At 42.2% G+C, this 23,921-nt stretch overlaps 1 protein-coding gene across 1 annotated transcript in view; it reads right to left on the reverse strand.

Annotated features, from left to right (window-relative positions):
* The window catches only part of PEX14 (peroxisomal biogenesis factor 14), an 80,292-nt gene that overhangs the window by 55,719 nt on the left and 652 nt on the right, over positions 1-23,921 (reverse strand). The window contains exon 2 of the mRNA XM_055798874.1: positions 16,939-16,986. Within this exon, the coding sequence (XP_055654849.1) occupies positions 16,939-16,986 (48 nt within the window). The remainder of the gene's footprint in view (positions 1-16,938; positions 16,987-23,921) is intronic.

Genomic DNA, 23,921 nt, shown 5'->3' on the forward strand with positions numbered 1-23,921 from the left:
TTCCTGCCAAACAATGGTTCAGAAAAATGAAGCTCTATTTTAATTAGCTCGACTCAAGAGTGATTTGATAACAGCAGATGCTGTCTGGATGCTTTCAGCTTGATGGGCTCCACATACATGAACTTAGGAGTGGCTTTGATGCAATTAGATATCTCTCTCTCCTTTAACATGTGTTAAGCTGAACCAACGGCTCGTGTCTATTTAACATCTTGAACTAGGAGGATATTGACACTCTTCCTCACTCTTCTCCAAGTGAGTGGAGCTAAAGCAAAGAGAAGGCAGCTCATTTGGGGCTTATCCATTCAGTTTCAACTTGAGGACAGAAAGGACAGGGCACCAATATACTACTGTCAACATAATATTAAGGTCTTAACATTAGATCTGTTTCTACCACAAACCACATTTCCTGGCATGTAATTTTTACAGGATTGGTTAGTACCAGTCAAAAAAATTGCTGCTTCAACTTATGTCTTCTTCTGTAAAAACAACAGGGACTCAGTAATAATTCCATACATCCCTTTCAGTCCTATATTCCCAGGAGATACTCCTTACACACACTGTACCATTAGAGTAGCTTCCATTCAGCCACGGTACAGCTCTCCCACCTACTGCCTACCATTTTCTTTCAGAAACAACTTCACCTGTTCCTGGAAATATTTGTGCATTGACATCTTAAGAGAACCCTTTGCCTTTCTAAAGTGATCTACCTACCTCACTCTGTAGCCATCAAGTACAAGCATTTGCTAAAGGACACATGCAACATAGGAGCTGCTTTAATGCATCAGGGACAAGGCTAATAGGAGGTCTTGATTTGTTAATTATCTGTCAGTTTGTCACAGCTGGGCTGCAAGGAGTGGGTGAGGGGGAATTTTTCTGCTTGGTTCTTTCTCTAAATGCTGAATTAGGCTGTCAAAACCTTCATCCCACCACAAGAGGCTGTGAAAAGAAGAGCCAGACTACCCTTTTCTTCCTCCTTTTCCCAGCAGGATATGTTGCTTCACATGTCCTACCCTCCCCACCATGTCTACGGAAATGTATATGGCATATCTACAATGACCTTCACACCATCACACCATGCCCAGTTTAGTCAAGGGACATTAGCAGACCTGAGCATGATAAATCAGAGAGGAAATCCCAGTGCCAGGGGAGCATGCAGGAGGCACTTATTCTGCAAGGAGTCCTAAAGTTGCTACCTGCTTGAATCAGCAGTTCCAGAGCGGGATTTTGGAAGGCAGAAAGCTTGGCCCCAGTGAGAGCAGACAGATAAATATACATGGAGTTATAAAGAGGTGGAGTAGTGGCAAGATTCCCTTTCTTTTTACATCTCTGCCCCACATAATCCTCTACGTAGAGGAAAAAGTTCAGGCTGTGAAATGGGATAAAGCATGGAATACTACCATGGAGACAAAGCTAGAAAAGCAGAAAGCAGGCCGAGATGTAGCAGTAGAATTTACTACAAATGCTAACACCTCTTAAATCCAGCTAAATGTTGCCATTAAGCCATGAGAGCCTAGGGAGATCCCCACCTGCTCCTCTGTTCTCCCTGCAGGCCACGTCCAGAGCATCCCACCTCTCAAGCCCTCTCCTCAGCAGGCCCTGGATTATGAAAAATCCCCTGCAGGAGCTTCCCACATGCAACAGACACACCCCTTTTCTACCACCAGCGATGCTTCTCCTTTCACGTGTGGGAGGCTCAAAATTTATTCCAGGTACACAGGGGTACTGCCCGCTTGAGATGGGAAAATTGAGGGCATTCAGCTCTGGCTTTGTACAGGTGATCAGAAGCTATAAAGTCACCTGAACTGGAGAAAAAAAAACCACCATAAGCATTCCCCTAGTCCGCTACAACATATATCTAAAAAAAAAAAAGTGGTGGGGGTGGGGCTAGTGTCTCAAGTTAACAGTTGGGGTTTTACACTTAGGACAGCCAAGGAGCACATATGTATACAGTTGGTACACAAATCAAATTCTCAAAGCAGTTTTCTTCTGTGGACCATCTTCTGTAGTTTGACAAAACTGGTGCTTTTCACCTTTTGACCTAGAATCCCCTAGAACTAGCATTTCATTTCCTAGTGTGATCCACCTACCAGTACAGTACCTCAGCTGTAAGGGTAGAACAAGAGCTACAATCTCCTTGCCTCATTAGTTAGATCTAAGCACTAAAGCAAATGATACATTTTTGCACAGACAGTCCTACCTTCCCCAAATGGGGCCTACTGAGAAATCCACTGGGGACAAAATAACTGTCTTCATCATTCCTCAGGTAAAGTTACCAGATCCATTTTGGGCAACATTTGCAGAGCTTTTCCCTGGGAAACAAGATTTGCTAAAGCACTGCTTCTCAAAACTCCATGCAAACTTGACTCCCTTTTGCACTCACTCATCTGTTGTGGTGGCTCATCCCACATTCCTCAGCTGAGATGGCAGCAAGTTCCTTCAGGAAAATGAGAGTTACTGGAATAAATGCTAACTCTTCAAACTAGGAGGAACAGAACTCCTGAAAGCAATTACAAGTAGAAAGCTGTTTACTGGCTAGTGACTTTGTGACTTCCTTTGAAGCCTTTTGCATCCCTTTGGGGGTTATAACCTAAGTTTGAGAAACACTGCTTTAAGGAACTTAACTATCAAGAGACATTGCATTGGTAAGGACAATATGATGACACAGCATTGTTCCGCACCCCACACCTACATAAGAGTTTAGAAGCAATTTCCCAGCAGGTCCTGGTGGCCTCAGCCCCTTTGCCTTCAAAAGCTCTGCCCTACGGTGATACAGACTCATGGGTGTTGAGATGCTGCTTGAGATAAAGACCCAGTAGAATCGGTAATACCACTAATGCAGCAGTCAGCATTAATTATTCCAAACTACTATAGGGCAAGGCCTGTGTCTCTTAAAACATCTGTCTCTCAATCTTCTGGTCTTTAATAAAATCACCCTCCCAGCCATAGGGTGTAACTGGAATTGTACATACGCATGTGCATGCAAAAACATAAATGCATAGGGAGAGATTCAGGTCCTCATTAAAAAATGGAATAAATAAGAATTCACCAAGGAATTCTGCCAGAGTCTGATTTCCAGATCTGGTTTTGCTGCATTCTTGCCCACAGCTTGCAGAGTTCTGGGTGCCTCCCTATCCTTTTCCAGCTGCGCAGTCCTCTTCAAATTCAGACTTCTTGCACCTATAATTACTAGGTGCCCTGTGCCAGGCTCCTTTAATTAACCAACCCAACTCTTCTCCCTTTGGGATCAGACTAAGCTCTTTTTTATTAGTTCCATCAGTATTTAGGCCTAAGCAGGATACCTTATACCACTTTGTGAGTGGGACTGTAGGGTGCAAATGACCTCCAAAGCACCTGCCTGCAGAAGAGGCAAAGAAAGCAAGACTATGAACCACAGAGAAAAGGCATGAGGGGTTGATACACCACCAGCAAAAATGACACAATTCAAAATCCTCAGGAAAAGCCTGGCATGAGAGGGACCTCGGTGTGCCAGTTAGGTGCTACTGCAGTGCTGAAGGTGCTTCAATCCAAAAAGCAGAGGCAAGCACAGAATAAAATCCCTTACATGCCAGTGCGCCAGAGCCAACCTTGTGATTTTTAGGGCTCCAAGAAAAAGCTGAGCATTCCTGGAAAGCACTATTTCCCCAAGCCTCACTGTCTCCAACTGACACTCTTACCAACAGCTAGGATGGAGTCTGAATGACAGGTCCATGCGATGCCCTAGAAGAAGAGGATTCCCATTCCACCATTTGTACTTAAGACTCCATGTTCCTTTCTCCCAGGACAACAGCTAGATCGGAGTCCACACAGTGCCCAAACAGTTCATCTTCCTAATCTGCATGGTACCATGGAACCTCTTGCAGGCAGTTTCTTTAGCATTTAATGGTGTTTTACCTTTAGCCAAGACACTTTCATTCTCTGAAGCTGTTTCAACTAACTTCTAGACAAACTGCAGCACACATGCAAAAAAGAAACGGCAAAATGCACACTGGCCTTTTCTGGACCATGAGATGTTTTGTATGTAGTGTTCATGCATATGGTGAAGAGACAATGGGAGGTGAAAAGCGAAAGAGCTGGCTAATGTCCTGGGATTTCTCAGGACAGGCGGTCACTCTAGTTGCACAGCTTGACTTCCCCAGAGAGTTTTCTCAAGGAGAAACCAGCCATCGATCTTGGGACACACAACTTCCAGGACCGTTCCTTATCTCAGAACAGCTTCTGCCACGAATTCCTGAATGCGCTTTAATGTTTAAATTATTAAATGCATTAATGTATTTACATTATTCAAGTCTTACGTGCATTTTTCTAAGATAATTTATGTATAAGAGCTTGAATGTCCATGACTGTTAATGTCTACAACCCTTCCTGTTCATTATTGATTCTGGAAGGGGAAAAAAAAGGCAGTGTTTTAATGCCTTATTTTTAATGTATTAAGAGTCTGAATAAGTGCATTCTCTTTTTTCTTTTGTAATTTCATAATTTAAGTAGTGCATTTATTAAACTGACACAGTATGAATTGTGGTGAAGTCTGGCACAGGTCCATGCTGCCAATGCAGCCCAAGCGACCATCATGCTACTCTGCAAATCAAGTACAAGCTCAGCTCCTCTTACTCCAGCTTCTACTCCCTACCTGAAATCAAAAGGGACAGGGACTACCAAGAAGTCTTTTTAAAATACAGTTTCTTTGCTATTTACATGGCTTTTCTCTGTCATCTCTATTTTAAGTTGGTGAAAGTTTTCTTATGCTATTGATGAGCTGTTTTAAAACAAACTTGTTTTTTCAATGAGCTCTGACACGCACACTACAGTTAAAAAATTTCTACAGTACTTTTTAAGCCCACTAGCGCCAAAGCTCTTCAAAAACCTAAACTGAATATAATTTTCTTATTTCTACACTACAGTTGTGCACATCATAAAACCAAAAATTTGCCTACAGCTTAATGTTCACAGGCAAATTATCTACAGGGATCAAGTCACTTTCACTGTTGAACCACAGTCACTTCTAGAGCAGAATGCAACAGCTATTCAGCAGTAGCTGGCCACCTTGCATGCCAGTTTGGGACCAGAACACTGTAATAGGCAACAGAAACTGCAAAAAAAAAACAGCTAACACACAATAGATCTACTACCTCTGCTCACTCCACCCACGCATAAGTGGTGTTGTATGGACATGCACTTTATATATAAATTATGTGTAAATGGCTTACATGTTTATAGCCAAAAATACTACTTTCAAAGTCCAGTTTTTACTGCCAGACAAATCCACTGCCAGCTGAGCCTACACAGAGCAACAGTGACACCCGATGGCTTTCAGCTTAACCTTCAGACATGCGCTCCCTGCAAGGAGAATCCAGGGGCTCCGTTTCCTCTCTCAGTGCGGTAGCCCCAACTCAAATCACCTATCAGAACAACTCATCAAGAAGCTGAACTGCAGAGAGATAAAACTTGCTGTATGTAGGCACTGTATGTAATTAAGAGTGTGTGCATAAGTTTCACAGTGCATTCTGCATAATTACAGCCTTGCCTGGCACAGTTGCCAGTGCGAGCATGAACATACACGCACACACATAATGTATGCACAATATTGTGCATATGGACTTGGGAAAAGACAGAGAACAGTGAAAGTTGCTGGCTGTTGTTTTAAGAGCTGACTCTGCCATTTCTAAGGTTAAGTTTGTGTTTTTTTGCTACTCATTACCATTCTTTAACTGTTACAATTTATATCAGCATATAATGTTAAATAATTACAGGGAGCGGAGCTCACTCTAGCGAGGATATAAATGCGCTGTGGGATTCTACAGATTTAAACAAATAACACTCACAGCAGGGGGTGAGCAGATGAATTAGCATTAATATCCTGCCTGGGAGATCCCAGTGCAGTGTTATGGCTTAAATACAGATCTTTTCTGTAACAGTCAATATGACAGCTACTAGCAATACAGCCCGGCACATTCACTAGTCAATATAGCAGCTGCAGCTAAAAGAATGCCCTTGTAATAATCTATACAGCAGCCAGTTAAAATAAATAACTTCCCTTTAACAGTCTATATAGCAGCCAACTGCATTAAAACCTTCCCTTTTAAGGTCTATACAATAGTCAGCTAAATGGAAAAATTGGCATCCTTCTTGGCAGCTTCAGAGAGAAGCCAAGCATCAAATGGCCTAGAGACTGAATTCTCCTCTCATCTCTCAGGGGATGAGGGGGGTCCCTTCCATATCATGCTCGTGGGGAATCCTGCAATACTGCTATTACAGCTTGCAGTTTAATTTTTTGAGATGATTTAAGCCTCCAAAGCCATCAATTCACTGTCTTTCACAAGGAATTACATTCACTTTAAAAAATAAAGACCAAAACCTATTTCTTTCCTGATCAGAATAACTGATCAGGCAGACCACAGCTGTCCAGGAGTAGCCAGCACATACATCTGTACTTCCTCAGAGTAAAAGCACTATGCTTTTCCTGTCACCTTTACCATTTGAGAGATGCCCCATCTCAGTCTAAAAGCAGAACCTGAACTTGAACTCTCTGTTTTACATCAGTGGCTTCTTTTTTGCTCTCTAACAAGAAGCAACAGGCTGAGGTAGGCTAGGAGTCTACCTCCCTTGGACTATACCCCAGCACATCATTTTGCAATAGTAATTGCAAAAGGCCATAATATAAATCATAACAGAAATGGTTATAAAGCATCCAAATCTGAAAACTGAACTGTAGGAAAATCCATGACCACAATGAATTCTGTCATAAGGCCACTACATAATGTTTTTATATATGCAGGGTCAAATTCTGATCTCGCATACGTAGACTTTATACTGGTATACATCTGTTCTTCTGTGATGGACTGATGTAGATTTACACTGCAAACTAACTGACCTGCAAAACAAACCTGTAGAACTTCAACTAAGTAAAACAATGCTTCTTGAGGCAAATTAGAAAGTAAAACACAGAAAACTCATAAAGCACTTAATACTGAGCTTATAGTTTACAAACTGTTGTACAAGCAGTAATAAATCTCTAGAAAACTAAATGTGTAGCTATTTTCATATTTTCCATACTGCCGAGAGATTTTATTGACAGGGGATTCTGCCACTAAAATAATACATTTGCTAGCTTCTTATAAAAGAGATAGATGACTATTTTGTTAGAAAATGGAATGATAAAGCAGGAACGGCATTTATTCTTTAAAACTCCACAAATGAAAAACATCTGCCTGCTTTCTTTTTAAGAAATCTGTCCCTTTGGGTATATATTAAAAAACATAAACATAAACCAGGGGCCTACAATCCCACCAGATGTTTGGCACCTGGAGCCTTTTCAAGTAATTGATCAAGAAAATAAATATTTTCTCAGGTAACAGGAAAAACTTATCTCTAAAATCTTTCACATTGTCAATGCTTTAATTTATTTTATCTCAGATTTTAAGGGAAGACTGCAGCTACAAACACATTCCAGCTTATAGCCTCCCAAATTAAAAATAAATACACACCACCCCTACTGCAGAAGTCATGGTTTGAAGCTTTGACCATATTTTGCAAAATGACAGTTATTAAAAACAACAAACATGCATCACAGTGAGTCATCTGGTTTCCAACTTCTGAGTCAAAAGGGGCTGATTCCACACAAACTGAAACCTGGCGCTCTGACTACTTGCATGTTTAACGATTTGTATCTCTGCACCACAGCTTCAGAACAGGATGTGGAAGAAAAGAATGAAAAGGAGATGGAAGAAAGGGGAGGGGAGGGGAAGAGAAAAAAACCACTTCTTTACTGGTCCCAGTGTCATTGCAAATAAAGACCATGTCAAGATTTAAACCATAATAATGGAAAGGCTATAAAGGTCTCTGCTATAATGTTTCCTCTGATATTCCCTTTCATAAATGCTCTCTTTATGTTGCATGCTTTGCAATAATACATGTAATGTTTGTGAACTAGCCCCGCTGGGGAAGCTGTATCATATGAAGCTTCACAGAATACAACATTACAAGCTAAACAATTCATTTACCAGTTTCTCAACTTCTGTTAGCTGCACCTATCTTCTTCAAGAGAATGCAACAAACATAAGGAGACAAGTAATCTAAAGCAACCTCCAAATATGTTTAGCTGGAAACAGATCTGTATGTACCAACACATGGACGTGCAGTATGGAGTTACCTCTTCCTCCAATGCAATACCTTTCTGCATAAGACTAAAAGCCTCTTCCCAGATCCTACATGTATAAGCAAGATCCCCAAACTTGTTCACATCTATGCCAATCGGATCAATAGCATCCCGAGCTTCCCCTTGGCAGAGACAGTGAAGAACATCAGTGCCAAAAGTATCTGCACAGTAGATCCCTGACAGCCTCCTGACAGCAGTGCATAATATATGTGCAGGGGGTACTGGCTGCAACACCTCTTTCATTTTGCACGTGCATAGCAAGACCCACTCACTTCAGGTAACACACTCAGCTGCACAGAGCTCAGCCCTGCCTTCCAAAAGGAAGGACCATCAGCAGCCAGAGGCACCTGCATGCCTGGCAAGAGAAGCTTGCAGAGGAGCACCGCCTCTCTAAGAATTTAAGGTCAGGCTGAAATCCCATAGGGCTTTACTACTGAATTGCACTGAGCACTGAACACCACTACTTTGAAGCATACTGGGTGCTCGGCAGCTGACCACTAGAGTGAGAACCAAGCTCATCTTTATGGGATTGTAGCAACCTGATGTTGAAAAGGGTGGTGTCAAAAATATGGGGGGGTGGGGGGGTGGGGTGTGTAGCTCGTCTCACTCTTGACTGTAATTCTCAATCACTGCACAGAAAGTATTTATATCCTGTTGGCAGCATGTGTAACCAATGTGACTCTTCGTGTCAGAGCTGTCAATTACGGGCTTGACTTATGAGGAAAGATTAAATGAGCTAAATATGTAGAGCTTGGCTAAGAGACCAGGATGGGGGTGGGGGAAAGCAGAAATGATGTGATAACTGTCTGCAAACATCTGAAGGGTGCAGATGCTTAAGGAGGAAAGGAATCACTTAGGGTGGCACACAAAACAAACAGGAGAAGCAAGCTGGAAGGAAGACACAGGAAATTCTCACTGTACAGCAAAGAAACTCCACTCCAGCAAGATGTACTCTGCTGTAGAATTGTATCCCAAGGAATACTATCATTCAGGCCATTCACATGCTTGACAAAACACTAGGAAGTTGACAGCAGCAGAAAATCCTGCTCTGATCAAAAGACAAAACAGATCATGTAAAAAAGTGGGGCATATTGTGAGTGTGGCTGATGATACGAAGCACTCCCTCTTGCTTCTCTCCAGCTGTAAAATCCCTTTACTAAAAACCTATGCATAATTCCATTGTTGCTTTTCCAGAAATGCAAAATTGTCAAAGTAGTAGTGGTGTGTTATGGGATTACAACTGGGAAGAGGACATGGTCTGTAAAATTATAACATGGAGAAAAGCTATGTAAATACACATACAGAACCAAAATAACAACAACAAAAAAACAGCAATTAAGATGTTCAGAAGGATTTGCAGTGTAAGTGACACAGGGAGAAATACAAGAAACATGAAAAGCAGGGCAAGTCTCTTCCCCAGGTAAACTGGTTAGGAACTCCAAATCCAAGAATTATACCAACTCTCAACCTCCTAGTTTGGCAAATATTGGCTCTAAGGTTGCTGGCACTGGAAGTATCTGAAGGATGTATTTCTGTCCATCAAATTTGGGGAAAGTTCTTTCAAGCTCTTCAATAAGCCATTCTGCCCTTTGTGCCCCAGCTACCTTACTTAAGACGCAACATATCCTTTGCTCTGAGGCACCGCAAAGATGCCATAGACATTGCAATTTTTTTCTTACAGCATGATCTCCCTGGAGGAAACCAAGAAGTGAAGGAAGTTAGCACATGTAGGCAGTTAGAATCACTTGTAAGAATTACTAGATGTCACTAGACTCTTTTTGATTGCCGTAACAACAACACAGTCAACATCTAGACACAGGTGAAAGGAGTCCAGCTGTTCAGTGATATCAGAGGTAGGAGAGGAATTAAGAATCTCTGGCAACACTTTCCAGATTAGGGATTTAATAATGTGGAGTCAAGAGGCACTCCGAAGAACAAGTCTCCTGCATAAAGTTACTTGAAGAAACTAGAAAGGCAGACACTTCTGTAAAGTTCTTAAGCTGGCCCCTCCTCTCCCTAAGCAGAAATAACTGTGGGCAATTGCTGCCCTCTATAAGTTGTTCTGCACATAGCATATGTTCCACACACGTGCAGCTGAAATGATACTATTATGTCACCTTGATCACATAACCCATCATTACCAACGTGCACACTGTGCAGGCACCTCTCTGCTGTGTGCCATCACCTGTCTGAAATTAATAGGGACCCTCTCCAACAGCTGGGATGCACACAGCAAAGCACTCTCAATCTTTCTGAACAGGCAAAGAGCTGGGCTGTCAGCCCATACAGGACAGCCAGCTGACAGCAAAGCAAGCCATGATCTGTGAAAAATTGTTTGTAGGTGTAGCAGGTTTAGACCTCCAAAACACCATGTAAACATAAACAAAAAAATTAATTTCTCTCAAAGGGAAAATATTAAGCAAAGTATTTCCTAAACATGTGCCGGCGTTTTTTTTCAAAGTCACAAAGCACTGTAGCTTCCATTTTACCTTCAGTGAGAGATCTGGGATCTCTGGAAGGCAAATCATACCTAACATTAAAAAAGATTCTACCCTGACTCCTAGAGCTCTAATCTCCTTGCACATTTTGTGAAGCACAACCTAGAGAGTTACAACTATTTCAAAACCTTCTTAAGTCTTCTGACCAATAATATTGCATTGTCTGAAAAGCAAGTAGGAATGGCTTTCAGAGCTCTCTTACGCACAAGTGCACAGAAAAGATTATAAGCTGCTAACTCACCACATTGTTAGTAACAGAAAATGACTGTACCTGTCCTAGTTGTTAAGCTGGCTCTAAAGTGTCGTTTAACCTGTAAGCTCTTAGGGACAGGCAAAGCCATTATTACATTTTGTACAGTCTGGTAGGGTCTCTACCCGCTACTACAAGTTTCTAACTTTCATACATGAACATATAAAGCTGCAACAGAAGTTATATCCCAAACTGTTATAGCCCACCCTCTTTTAAAATTGGGGTTTAAAGGAATTCCCAGAAAACTTTCCCATTGACCTCAGATGGGCAATTTAACTTGACATGGCAGTGCTCCTTTAACCACGTGCACTAAGTAAATTTGTACCTGCGTGCTTTGCACATGTTAACATACTTGTCTAAATCAACAGAGTAAAAGGAATTGACAGATTAAGCAAGTACATTTTGCATGAACAAGAAAGTAAGTCAATGAACACACAGAAGTAAGAGACAAAACCACGCAAAACCCTAATAATCCCAAACTTATCAGAAGGTCAAACACAAGAAGAGGTCTGCTTAGTCAATAACAGAATTCTCTTTCCAGCAAATCAAAAGATACTGTGCTAGGCAGCCACTCATCTCTGGCTCCCTGTTCATGGCCCAATAAAACCAAAATCCGCACAGCAGTTGCCCTCCACACCCTGATGGAATTATTGTCCAGCTCTGAGAATCCACAGCAACACATTCAGGACCTCCCCAAACAAGCTGAAGCATTATCACCCGCTAAGGTTACTGCCCATATGGGAGGGCACAGAGCTGATAGCCTCTTTCTCGCCTGCTGACAGTGGTAAATTATCCTGACTAATGTTTCGCTGGGGGCTGTAAGTTAGTTGCCTACTGACTCTGGCTGTCTGGAAAACCCCTCTGGATAGATGTACTTTTAGAGAATCATTCAGTGTAGGCCACCATTCCGACAGACAGAAAATCTGTACAGTAAACAGGTAGAAATCTTGTCTTAAACAATATAGGGTGGAAAAATGGAAAACAAAAGTGTAATGGGGAGTGTCCATCCAGTACACTCCAGTCCATCACATAATTTCTGGAAACAAAAGTCCTTATGAAAGAAAAAAGACATTTTTCTACAGATCTAGACTAGGACTTCTGAACTTTAAAAGAAAGGATAAGGATACTACATGGTGCCTCTTGCATAAGAATGTGTTCCAGAACACAAAGTATGAATTTTTCAGTGAAAATACTGTTCTTGTCTTCATTTCAAACAACAATTTGAGGCAAATGAGAATCTTCTAAAAATTCCGACATCTCTCATTCTCTGTAAGGTTTGATAGGGCAGAAAGTGTGCCTACTACTTCCTAAGAAGAGGGACACGGGCTCTCATGTGTCCAAAGACTTGTTAATAAAAACTGGATTCTGAGTGCTCTCAAAGTAACATTAGCCCCAAGAAGCTCTCTCAAATCTTATGACATAGTTCTGTAACCTTTGCTCATTCCCACTCAGGGTTTTGTTGACATGGTTAAAGACAACCATGTTGTTAGTGTTAGGCTCCATCAACTTCTAATTACACCAGTTAGAGCTAAAAAAAAGTCGTCAAACTTAAAATCTCAATTGCAAAGCTCCTTCCTCAGAAGCCTAAATTAAATTCTCTTTAACCACAGTCTACATAAGAGGAAGCTTAACACAAGAGATGAGGTTTAAAAGGAGGCCACAGAACAGAGGATCTAATAATTCTATTGTCTGTCACTGAATGCCAAGCACCCAAATCCAGGCAGCAGAGAGAAGGGGAAGTAACTGTCCAGTTTCAGTTTCAATAGTTTTAACCATTATAAACACATATCCTAAATGTAACTGGTTTACTTCCAAGGAAACCTAGCAACTAAATACAAAAGATGTAGAGGAACTAAATATGCCCACAACCAAGCCCCAGTCATGGCTTCTATTTGAGATCTCAACTGATGGCTCAGGAAAGCAAAGCCAGACGCAAACACCAAATGTGCTCAGCACAGACATACCAACTGATGTGACTTCGTGCTGGTGGATATGCAATGGATATGAAAATGTCAAGTCTCTTAATTGCTCTCATTTTTTTTCATTATTCCTTGATTATCAGGAAAGTAGTCAAAACCAGAAAAAGGATGAACTGAAGAAGTAGCAGTATACAATAATCAGTTCTAAAAATGTAACGTGCAAGGCTAGAGGCTTTTCCAAAGACATAAATGGGGCAGAATGAAGCCCCTGAAAAAGAACTTACCTCATTACCCAGGCCAACAGACCAAGTCTCACATCTATGCCACCAACTTGCTGGATGAACCTGTCTAAAAAGTTAACCTGTATATCTCAACCAACTTTTCTAGAAAATGAAGATAAAACAGATATATTCCCTAAACACAACAATTAATGTCTGCAGCGTACCCTATGATGTTTGCACAAAAAGAGGTGTTAAAAAGTATCCTGATCATTATGATGACCCTTAAAAATTTGAAAATCAGTTTACCAAAGGGGAAAAGCCATGAGGGCTCTGGCACATCCCAACAAACTACATTAACTGCTATAGAGGCAGCAGTAATTCCTGTCACTTTGTCCCATTCAACAGCCTGTAAAAAAGGGAATAAAATGTCCGTATTTCAGTGCTAACTGCTACAAGAACAGAAAGAAATGGCACATGCTAAAAATAAAAGAAAAGTTAAATAATCCTGTTCCTCTTACTACAATCCAGGGATTTTGTAACTTAGTGAGAAATCCAGAGAGTGTTTTACATTTACAACCAGTACTTTCGTATTTACAACTAGTACTTCTTCCAGATATAAAGCACCAGCAAGGGAATGAGTATGTTTTGTGGCATGAAACAAACAAATGAGTAAGCAGCATGTGGAAAAGCCTCACTTGTAAGCTCTGCTTCCTTAGGTTCTTCCTACAACCCAGGCTCATGTTAAGAGGCTCTCATATGTATAACCTTCACAGCTGTACTGCAAGCAGATTCGGCAGGAAGCAAGGAGCAACAGCAAACATATTCAAGCTCTTGAAAACATGTCAAAAGCAGCACAGTATAGTTAAAAAGCTACAACATGCTGCTAGAGAGAGACAAAACAAGCTAAAAAGAGTAGAAAAAAGATGACGTAATTACACTGAAGAGAGAAATTAGACCAAAGAACTAAATATTCAAGAAGAAAAGGGGATTTTCTAATGCTTTGACCTCACAGAAACGGTTTTGTCCTATGTAGTTACATCCTTTGCACAGCCCAGGACCTTGCTTTGAATGGCTACAAAAAGACAAACCTATTCCAATTCCACAAGTGTTCGGAGGCTTATCAGAGGTGGCTGCACATACAAGCAGAAAGGGATGCAGCAGTGTTCACTGATAAGCTGGACTCAAGGAGAAGCTGATCCCACACTGACGATGACAAACGTGGCTGTAAACAGCAGCAGAGCGAGATGCTGACACTCTGCTAACACAAGGTTACACTTCCCACTATGGAGCTAGATGGCAAATTTTAATGGGCCAAAACCGACAGGTAGGGAAATGAGTGTCCGCTCTCTGCTGCAAAAATTATAGCTTTTCCCATCCCCCTTCAACTCACTCTCCACAGTACTACAACTCAATGACCTCTTACTAATGAGTATTTTTCAGTTGGGACAGTTTATTGTAAGAACACTGGATAACTCAAGGGATTAATGCATGGACGTGGAGACCCTTATCTCCAGTTTAGTAGTTCAAAACATCAGAAGTGGGTTGTGGGCTGAAGAAAGAGCAATTAGGAGTATGACATGAGCTTGCACGGCTCTGTTCTGAAGGCCTCAGTAAGGCCATAAACCTTAGCAAGGTGTGCTCTAAAGACCCAAAATGCATTACACAATATGATGTCAGACTGCTTCTGCTACATGATCTGGCATGACCATGCTGAAGCCTTCTGCAGACAACTAGAAACCATTGCTTCTGCTGGATTCCTGTTGAAAGCAGCAGGCTGAAGGCATACAGAGTATACAGAAAGAGCAGAAAGTATTTAGCACCTTGCATGATACGGTGCCCATTAGAATCACAAATGCAATATAAAGACAGTTTGAGTCTATAATGACATCTGCTGATACAATGCAAGATGTTTTAATTCTATGGCTTTCTCATATCAGTGGTGTGTGTAACAGTTCTATGTTCTAAACAGGTCTCCCAGTATTGTCAAGCACTAAGTACTTTCAGTCACCAATTAGGTCAAAAAAGTTGAGGGGGCACAGAGAAGAATTTGGTCATGACAGTCTCTTCTCCCTCCTCTGGATTCTCTAAGTCTTCAACTGTTTAACACCAGATTTGAAGTCACCAACGATATGCCTGAGCACATGGCTTTCCCATACAGAGCCATTTGCTGGATTCATGGCACAGTTTGTTCTGGTGTTTCTGTAAACTTTTTTATGACATGGCACCATGTGCCAACAAGTCTGCTTTATGGACCGAGATACTACATACATTAGAAGGCAGTATGCATGATCCTAGCTACAGAGAAGCCATAGCAGTGTGGTGGAAGTTAGGTCATCTGGCTCACAGAACTAAACTGCTCATTTAATAAGACTTCTACAGACACTCAGCTGGAAGCAATAATGACTCCTCAACAAACGTGACAAAGACTGTGAGAGTTTAATATAAAAAAAAACCAAAAAGCAATTAATGAAAATAAAAGGAGAAAACCTCCACCTTTCAAAGATCTCTAATTAGCTCACGTGCTAGACACACCATTGTGAGAGTAAAGTTTATGTAAGTGTATAAATATTTTTATGTGGTAGGAATACACACCTATAGAGAAAGACACACAACCGCTATGTGCTTCCTCTAAGCAACTCTTCAGTCGCTTATACAGTAAGAAATTAATTAGGTCAAAGGTAATGTTAGAATCTGCCTTGAGAAAGAGAACAAACTGTTGACCAGCATAATCTGCTGCCTGCTATGACATTCCAGGGCGGGGGGGGGGGGGGAACACACACCAACCCCCCCAAAACTAAACTACCTAATCCATTACAAAGCACACGGCATCAGTAACAACTTCAGGTAATCTCATGTACAGATGTCCACGCAATTAAGGGATGGCACAGCATTACTACACTAGAGAGATTTTCACTTCAGAGCTTAACAGAATTCAGGCACAGCACCTTCATTAGAAACATTTTACTGACCCTTCCCAGGTCACAGTCCTTACTCACATCTCTCTCCTTTAAAAATCATCTCTTGGGTTCTCCAGATAAGAGTTACAAGGTAAAAATACTTCGATGCGGTCAGTGCCACACCATTATGGAAAATACTTGAGTCTTCTCGCTGCAAACACTTGTATTCACTATGACCACTGAATGAAAGCCAGAGAAGAAATTAAAGTAGATTTATATGTTTAGGACAATAAACATGGCCTAAGAATTTTGGAAAGGTTTTGACTGAGTTATAGATGGCTGAAGAGGGAGGAAAACGAGACGAAGGTTGTAAAAAAACCCCACCCAAACCCATGCTGCAGCTCCAGAGAGTGGTAGCTAACTTCCTGCTCTGTGTCACCATAAAAAAGAAAACAGAACAGGGTTCTCTTAGTTATCTTCAGATGCAAAAATTCCCAGAGCTCTTTCCAAAATGGTTCTAGAGTGAAAACATTGGATCACATGCACTGCCAGCTGCCAGACACTTCTAAGCTCACTCTGAGTGCATCTGAACAAAAAGACAACTTGGATGAGGTCTTTGAGCAGCAGAGGGGTTTTTTTATTAGACAATAGCACTAAGAATCTCAGTTTAAATTATGCTGCACAGGTCTTTCTTCAGACTACTAAATAAGCACTGATCAAAAGCATACATTGCACACACTTAGGACAGGCAGTCCATGCTCAAGGACAGCTCAGTGGCCTAGATGACCTATGTCTAACCCCAGAAATACAGGAGGTTACAGCTACAGGTCAGAATTCAGAGGTCAACAGCAGGGCAACATAAGGTAGTTTACACCTTTTTCACCAAGCATGAGCTCCTTAGAAAAGCAAGACAATGGATGCAAAATGATGCCACAAAGAGAACAACTCATGTATGTTATATTATCAGCAAGAAATTATATGCTGCTTCTTGAAGAACTTACCAGTGGCTCCCGAGATGCTGCATTTTCAGTGGCAGGGCAGGAGCCAGCCTGTAAAATGAAAAGAAGAGTGAGGTTACATTGCCACCCGATGGACACAACTAGAAATACTTAGGATTTGGCAGACATACTTCTGCTATCGGCAGCAATTCTGTGATGGACTGAAGACAAAAAAGGTTAGAATCACAGAAAAAAAAATTAGTTCCAGCAGTTCCCATTTAAAACAACAGAATCCATAGAATCTTCAGAACTTGCTTTAGGTAGCCAGCAGTTAAGAGCCAGAGAGACTACTGTGAGAGATGTCATGAAAGAAATGTTCACCCCAACTCAAATTCTGAAATACCTGGCATAGTGAACCAACAGGGCATGAAACTGGGAGTCCCTCTGCTAAACTCTTGGTTGCAACCCTTGTCACATTGCATGGTATAAGACAGGACATTTTCATCATGTATGAAATGATAATAATTTACTGGTCTCAAAGGGACCTGATGAGTCCTCGACATCTGCAAGGAATTGTGCAATACTAAAGGGAAGAAATGCTGCAGAAGCCCAAAGTACTGCTATTGATGTAGATGCAAAAGTACCTCACTCCGATTCCATGGTTCACTTTTTCCTCTCTAGAAGGACTAAACCTAATTTGACACCCAGTTTCTCCCACTTCCGTGATCCAGTAAAGCACCCTTTGTCTTCTGCACTATTCTTCTAAAGATTTCCAAACAACTATGACTTAATGCCAGTAACCATCCTTGTTTCCTACACATAATGAAGAGACATAGTTGAAGGGCAGATGCTGAACACCTCACCTTGCACACTAGGAAAGGGTGGTACACGGGAGGAAAGCAACTGTTTGTTTCAAGCAGGACAGCAAGCCAAAGGCTGGACTGGACTTAAAAATTCAGGAGCTACCACTCTCCAGGCTCACCTGAAGTTTTGCTCATATTCACTCACTCATCAAGAACAGGCATAACACTTTAGCATAGTCCCGTGTTTTACAGAATTACTCTCTGGGCTTCCTTCACCGCCAAAAACCAGCAGTCTGATTTCTGTGTAACTAGCATGTATCAGCTCTCCCAAGGTAGAGACACCTAAGTGTTACCATACAATAAACTTATCTTGGTCAACCAGCTACTTTCAAATGGGAGTCACAAGATGTTAAGATGGTCTAAACCATATTGCCCTTCACTGCATGTTTTTTTTATCTTAGCAGAGGTGACACATACTGGTTACCTCAACGGTAAAAAAAAAAATATGCAGTTTTATTAGTAATGAAGACAAGTTTTAAGGCTCAGCTAGAGAAAAAGGATCTTATTCACTGAGTATAGGGAAAGATAAAACTCCCAAGTGATAGATAGCATCAAGGTCCCTAAGTGACTTTTCATTCTCCAATTCTATTAAACACTTCTATGCAACATACCACACCCTCGAAGTACCTCAAGACATTTTTTTCCCCGCATCTACAAAATATGCAAGCAAAAAAATATAGCTACAAGTAAGTATTCACCACAAGAGGGTGCCAGAAACTCAAATATACTGCAACCGGACTGCCTCCATGCAGCAGCAGCACCGCCAGGCCCGGCCGATCTCACACCCAGGCAGTGACTCTCCAGAGAAGCCCCTAGCCTCTTCCTGTCCAGTCACCACCATTTTTGTAACTCCAATATATATATACGCAAAAATTCCAGCCACTAAGAATTCACCTGACATAACCACTGCAAATATCAGCTTCAACACCATACTGGAAGCCACACTGCCCAGTTGGTCTGTAGCGGGGACAACGCTATGTCATACCAAGAAAAGGGCACTTCTCTCTTCAGCCTTGTCACTGGCTTCCCATTTTTATACGCATAGTTTATCTGCTTTCAAATCCTTTATAGCTGGATGAAGGAAAAATAAGAGCAATTTCAAGATCCACCCACTCCAACAAAAATATGAAAAACATGTAAGAATCAACACAAGAATATGGCTTGCTTGATTTATTAATAAGTTAACTGAACTTGTTTAGGTTGTGGATAAACTTATTTGGTGCATATCTCTACTTCTTGAGTCAAATCCCAGGACTAACACAGGTATCTTACTACAGCTAGTACTCTAAAATACTGGGGCCTGATTCATAGCACGCTGAAGTCAAAGAAAAGATTCTCATCAGATTCAGTTAGCACAGGGTCAGGATGGCTTAGAAGAGGCAGACAAGAAGAGCACAGATAAAACTCCTGTTGAGAACTTCAAAAAAGTACCTATAGCTGTTAACTACTATTTCCATGGAATTGTACCATCAAGCCACTTGTGTTAGGTGTTGAGTTTTCTAAGAATGTATGTATTTCACTGTTCTGTAGCATGTTTCAAGGAATATTCACAGCATTTTAACTACTTAAGCTGACTTTGCAAAGAGAAAAACTACAGAAGCATGGTGCAAACAGTAAAAAGTCACAAAGGCACAAAGAAAGAAAGAAACCACCACAGAATTCACCTCAGAAAATTCCCAGAGCATCCTAAGTACTAGGGCTTGTATGTTCTTGCCCTAAGGAGCTGCACTAGTATGTACGGACTGTCACTCCACACAGAATTTGTCCAACCCGGGAAAATGACCGATGGAAGATTTGAAAAGCAGCCTAGGTTACTGCAAGAAAACATGTGTTATATTGTCAGGTAAGAGAGTCTTTGTCCTGAAGACAAATAAGCAAAAATTCTGACGTTTTTGTAGATGATATATGAGTTGGATAATTTATGGTGCTTCGACTGCATTGTCCAAAGATGCCAACATTTTACATGAGATCTGCATTTTCCTTCCAGCAAGATTTCCAAGTACAAAGCACACTATAACAGCAAAAGAACTAGTCTTATAGGGTACGGGACAGTAACCCTTTAGAACATGTTAGCTCCAAGACAAGTCAAGGAAGATTGATTGCATCCTTTCCTCACAACAGCTGTTCAACAGCCTGTATTTAAGGAAAACAATGGGCATCACAGTCCAGAGACCATTTATCTTCAACATAAAAATCATCCTTCAAGGCAGAGAATCCAGTGGCTTAACAGGCAAGAGCTCAGGCAAGTGAGGGGAGGAATTTCCCTATATATTGACTAACAATGCAACTAGGGAATTAAGTCTCTGGAGCAACAAATCAGGCATCTTTCAGCATCTTTGAAATTTGCTTTAACTCCTTACATGAAAAAACACAGCTAGGTGGCAGACTACAATCCAAAGTGGGCATAATGAAGCTTTAGAAAGAAAAGTAAGATTCAGACTTTAGTACTCTGCCTGTTTCCCCACTAAACCACATATAAGAACATCACCAAGTACAGATGATATTGGAACAAAAATGCATTCTGTTCACCTTATCATCTCTCCCTTCTCAGTCTCTTACATTAAACTTAGATGTAGTCTGTTTTTAGCATAGTAACCCTTCCAGTGTTATGAAACAAATAAAAGAATCCCACATACAGAACCCATTCTGCTTATCCCACCTCAATGGCGGTGCTGCCATTTTGGTACCAAGTCCAATTCAGCCATTGCCTTTAACAGTTTCAAGCCTTTTATGACTCACGCAGACCAGCTACATACCAACCTCCAGGCTACAGAATTCTCAGCTTCTGCACGTAATCGTACAGATAATTAGGTATCATTTTGTGCCCCAAACTAAGCAGCTTCAAAAAATTTAGACATATTTATTTAAACTAACAACACTACTGCCAATTAACGTTAAAGAATTTCAATCTCTCACACTACTGGGATTTACAGTTAAACGGAATGCTGGAGGGCTGGGTTGCTGCTGGCTGGCTGAGCCAAGAAGACTCACCAAATACACTGCCAAAGTATTCAGCATCAAAGAAATACCGAAAGCCAAGAAAAATAAAAAATCCGTTATTCTGTTCACAGGCTATTCCATCACCTTGCTCTTCCCTTTCTTTTACTATAAGGAACAGTAACAAAGAGTGAGATCTTTTCTTCCATTTATTTTTTAATATAGACCTTGCTCATGGTACCAAGGAACATAACTTCTAAACAAAACCAAGTATTTCAAAATCTCTGGTAGAAATGTTCATTGCCCTTAGAATACAATTCTATCTATGTAAATGATTTCATTTGGGCTGCAGCACTCCCTCCTCCCCACAATCCTTAGGGCAATATATTAATTCAAAAGAATCAGAAAATTAAACAAAGAAAAAAAGATAATAAGCCAAAAGATATCTGATACTCCCTTTTCAGAATCTAAACTGACTAGATTTCTAATCGAAAACATGATAGGGCCCAAACATTAACATGTTAAGCAAGGCAGTGCTACCACTCACAGCCTTACGGTGAATGCTTGGCAGTAAAAAACATCATCAGTGGTAGACTGTAAATATTCTGTAAAATTCTCTAAACTTTTAGTGTGCAATGGGGACAACCTTTTACACGCATTGATACAGCACCAAAACTGCAATGGCTGCCTAAGAAAGGTGTCATTTACATTCTGCTAAACTAATAAAGATACTTTAATTGTTTTGTTTTATTCCAAAATTGTCCCCTTAAGAATTATCTACTGTGCTATATATTCTTCAATTACTACACCCCCTTGCTCCAGCCAAAGCTGCAAGTTGCTCTCAAATCCCGTCCAAGCCAACAGAATTTGAGAGCAATGAACACTGCTCAGCTAGAGTTCTGGATGAGGAATGTGCAACTAGTCTAAGACACACACTAGAGGGTGAAGATGGGGGTATCTGTCAGCAGCAGCCACCGATAGCCAGAACGACCTTCTGTCTCCACACAAGCACACAACGCGCAGAAGGAGGAAAGTTAATACAGAAGAAGGACTGCTCTGGATGTGTGAGTAGAGGGGGTAGATGTTTGTGTGGTCACCCTTTAGCTGAACTTGAGCACTAAAGGCAGACCCCCAGAGCTGCCCTTTAAACAAACTCTGCCACTAATGAAGTCATGACAGGCCAGGAGCCAAAAGGGGTGCAACCATTTTGCTGTTGCCGGAAAATCCAACATGTCTACGTACAACATGACAGAATCCAGCACAGGAACAGTTAATTGACCATTTTCACCCACAGTGGCTTCAGACCACCTCCCGCCTCATTAGAGCTGACACAAAATAGTCTCTCTGTGGTGAAAAATTAACTTTGTGGCCTGGGTATTCTGCCTTATCTCAGATTCTTCCTGATCTAGAAATTAACTCCAAGCATTAACTTGGATTATGTTAAAAATCACAAGCATTAACTGCACTACGTTCTTTACAGACAATACCTGGAAAACTCTCCACATTACACGTAAGGTAAGAGTTACTGCTCCCATTTTTCACTATGGAGACAGTGACAGAGTGACTTTCCTCATGTCCCTAATTTTAAAACCCAGGGGATGCTCTGGCTACACACAAGACTTTTAACTTTCCAAACATCAAACCTTCTTTTGAGGTAAAGCTACACTAAATAAATGTTAAAAAAAAAAGGGGAGGGGGGGGGGCAATGGGAGGATACTACATCTGAACTCAAGAGAACTTCAAAGTTTCTCAGGCAACCACATTTGCCAATTAACCTGATTTCTTTCTCAGAAACCTCTAGTCAACTGCCTTGCAGACTGACTGCTCAAGCGGCTTATGGATCAGTTGCAGGTTGTTTCAGGTTTCCTCATTCTGAAAGCATGAGGAATGGATTGTAATGCCTGCACCTCAAACTATGGCTGATGAAAGCACATGGCTGAGGCACAACCGCCCAGCAAGCTGAGTGTGAGTTTGGTAACTTGGCCTTTCATAACCTAGGAGGAGATCTGGTTAGTCAAGAGTATGAATTTTATGGAATTGATTTCTATTTCAGTTTTGTTCAACAACGTTCCCTACAAACTCAGCCCCCTCAGTCCAGAATAAAAGGTTCAACAGGGAGATTCACAGTGATCTAGTCAAATGCGGGCAGATTTGAATGATAGCATACCAAAGCGTGTCAGTGGCAGACTTTGCTGTTTCCTAACCTCTTGCTGAAACAGCCAGGCCTTTCATCTCCTGCAGACTGCAGGATGGCCCTCTGTGCCCACCTAAAGGATTTTATAAAACTCCTGCTTGGGAGTCTGTCCGAGATACAGGTAAGGTGAGAGAGCTGCCAGGAGGTCCCTAAACTTGAGCTAGGTGGAGTTTGCAATTAAATACAAGTTACCCTGGATCGTGAGCAGGCCAGTGAAGGGAAACCTATGCTGCATACAACTACCTCATAGTTCCATTTTTCCCTTTGGCTCCCCCATTCATTTCAGCTCCCAGTTTAAAAACATTTTAAGCTTTCAGTATGTGTCTTGAGCACACACTCAAGCCAGCACTTACATTTATTTTACCCTCCCCATTCAGTTTTTGACAACGCTTTCACTACATCCACCATTGCTTTGCCCTTTCACGCTGCTGCTTCGAGGACCTTCCCCCCTCGCAGTGGCGAGGCAGAAACATTTCTAACTGGTACTCCACCTCACCTCGAAATCCAGCCGCCCCCTGCCCTCTGGCTGCACTGCCCCCCCCCCACGCTCAAGAGCTTTACTGAGCTCCAGACTGACCCCCAGGATGGAAGCGCGCCTGCAGCCCGGGCCCGGCAGTCAGCACCCCGGCAAGAGTGGCTGCGGAGGGGCGGCCCGCACCAGCCCCCGCCGCCGCGCGGGGCAGGCAGCCAAGCGGCGGACCCGCGCCCCGGGAGGAGAGGCTGCGCCCGGGGCTGCTCAGGGGGGCGGCCTGCGTCCCCCCCGCCAGCCGGCCGTGAGGAGGCGCCGCCGGGCAGCGGCCCTTGACTCCCTCTCCCGCGCCCAGGGCCGCCCGCGGACGGGGGAGCGCGGCGCGCAGCCCAGAGGCCGCCGCCGCCGCCTCACAGGGCCGGTGCTGCCGCCCGGGCGCCCGGGCCCCCGCAGCCAGAGGCCCCGCGGCGGCGGCGACCGTTACGACAGGTGCGGGGGCGGCACAGGGAGCGGGGCGTGCGCGGGGAGGCGGGGAGGGCAGAAGACAGGAGGGACAGGAGGGACAGGCGCGGTGCCCTCCCGT

The sequence above is a fragment of the Falco peregrinus genome, chromosome 3 (assembly GCF_023634155.1).
Source record: "Falco peregrinus isolate bFalPer1 chromosome 3, bFalPer1.pri, whole genome shotgun sequence".
Taxonomy (NCBI): domain Eukaryota; kingdom Metazoa; phylum Chordata; class Aves; order Falconiformes; family Falconidae; genus Falco; species Falco peregrinus.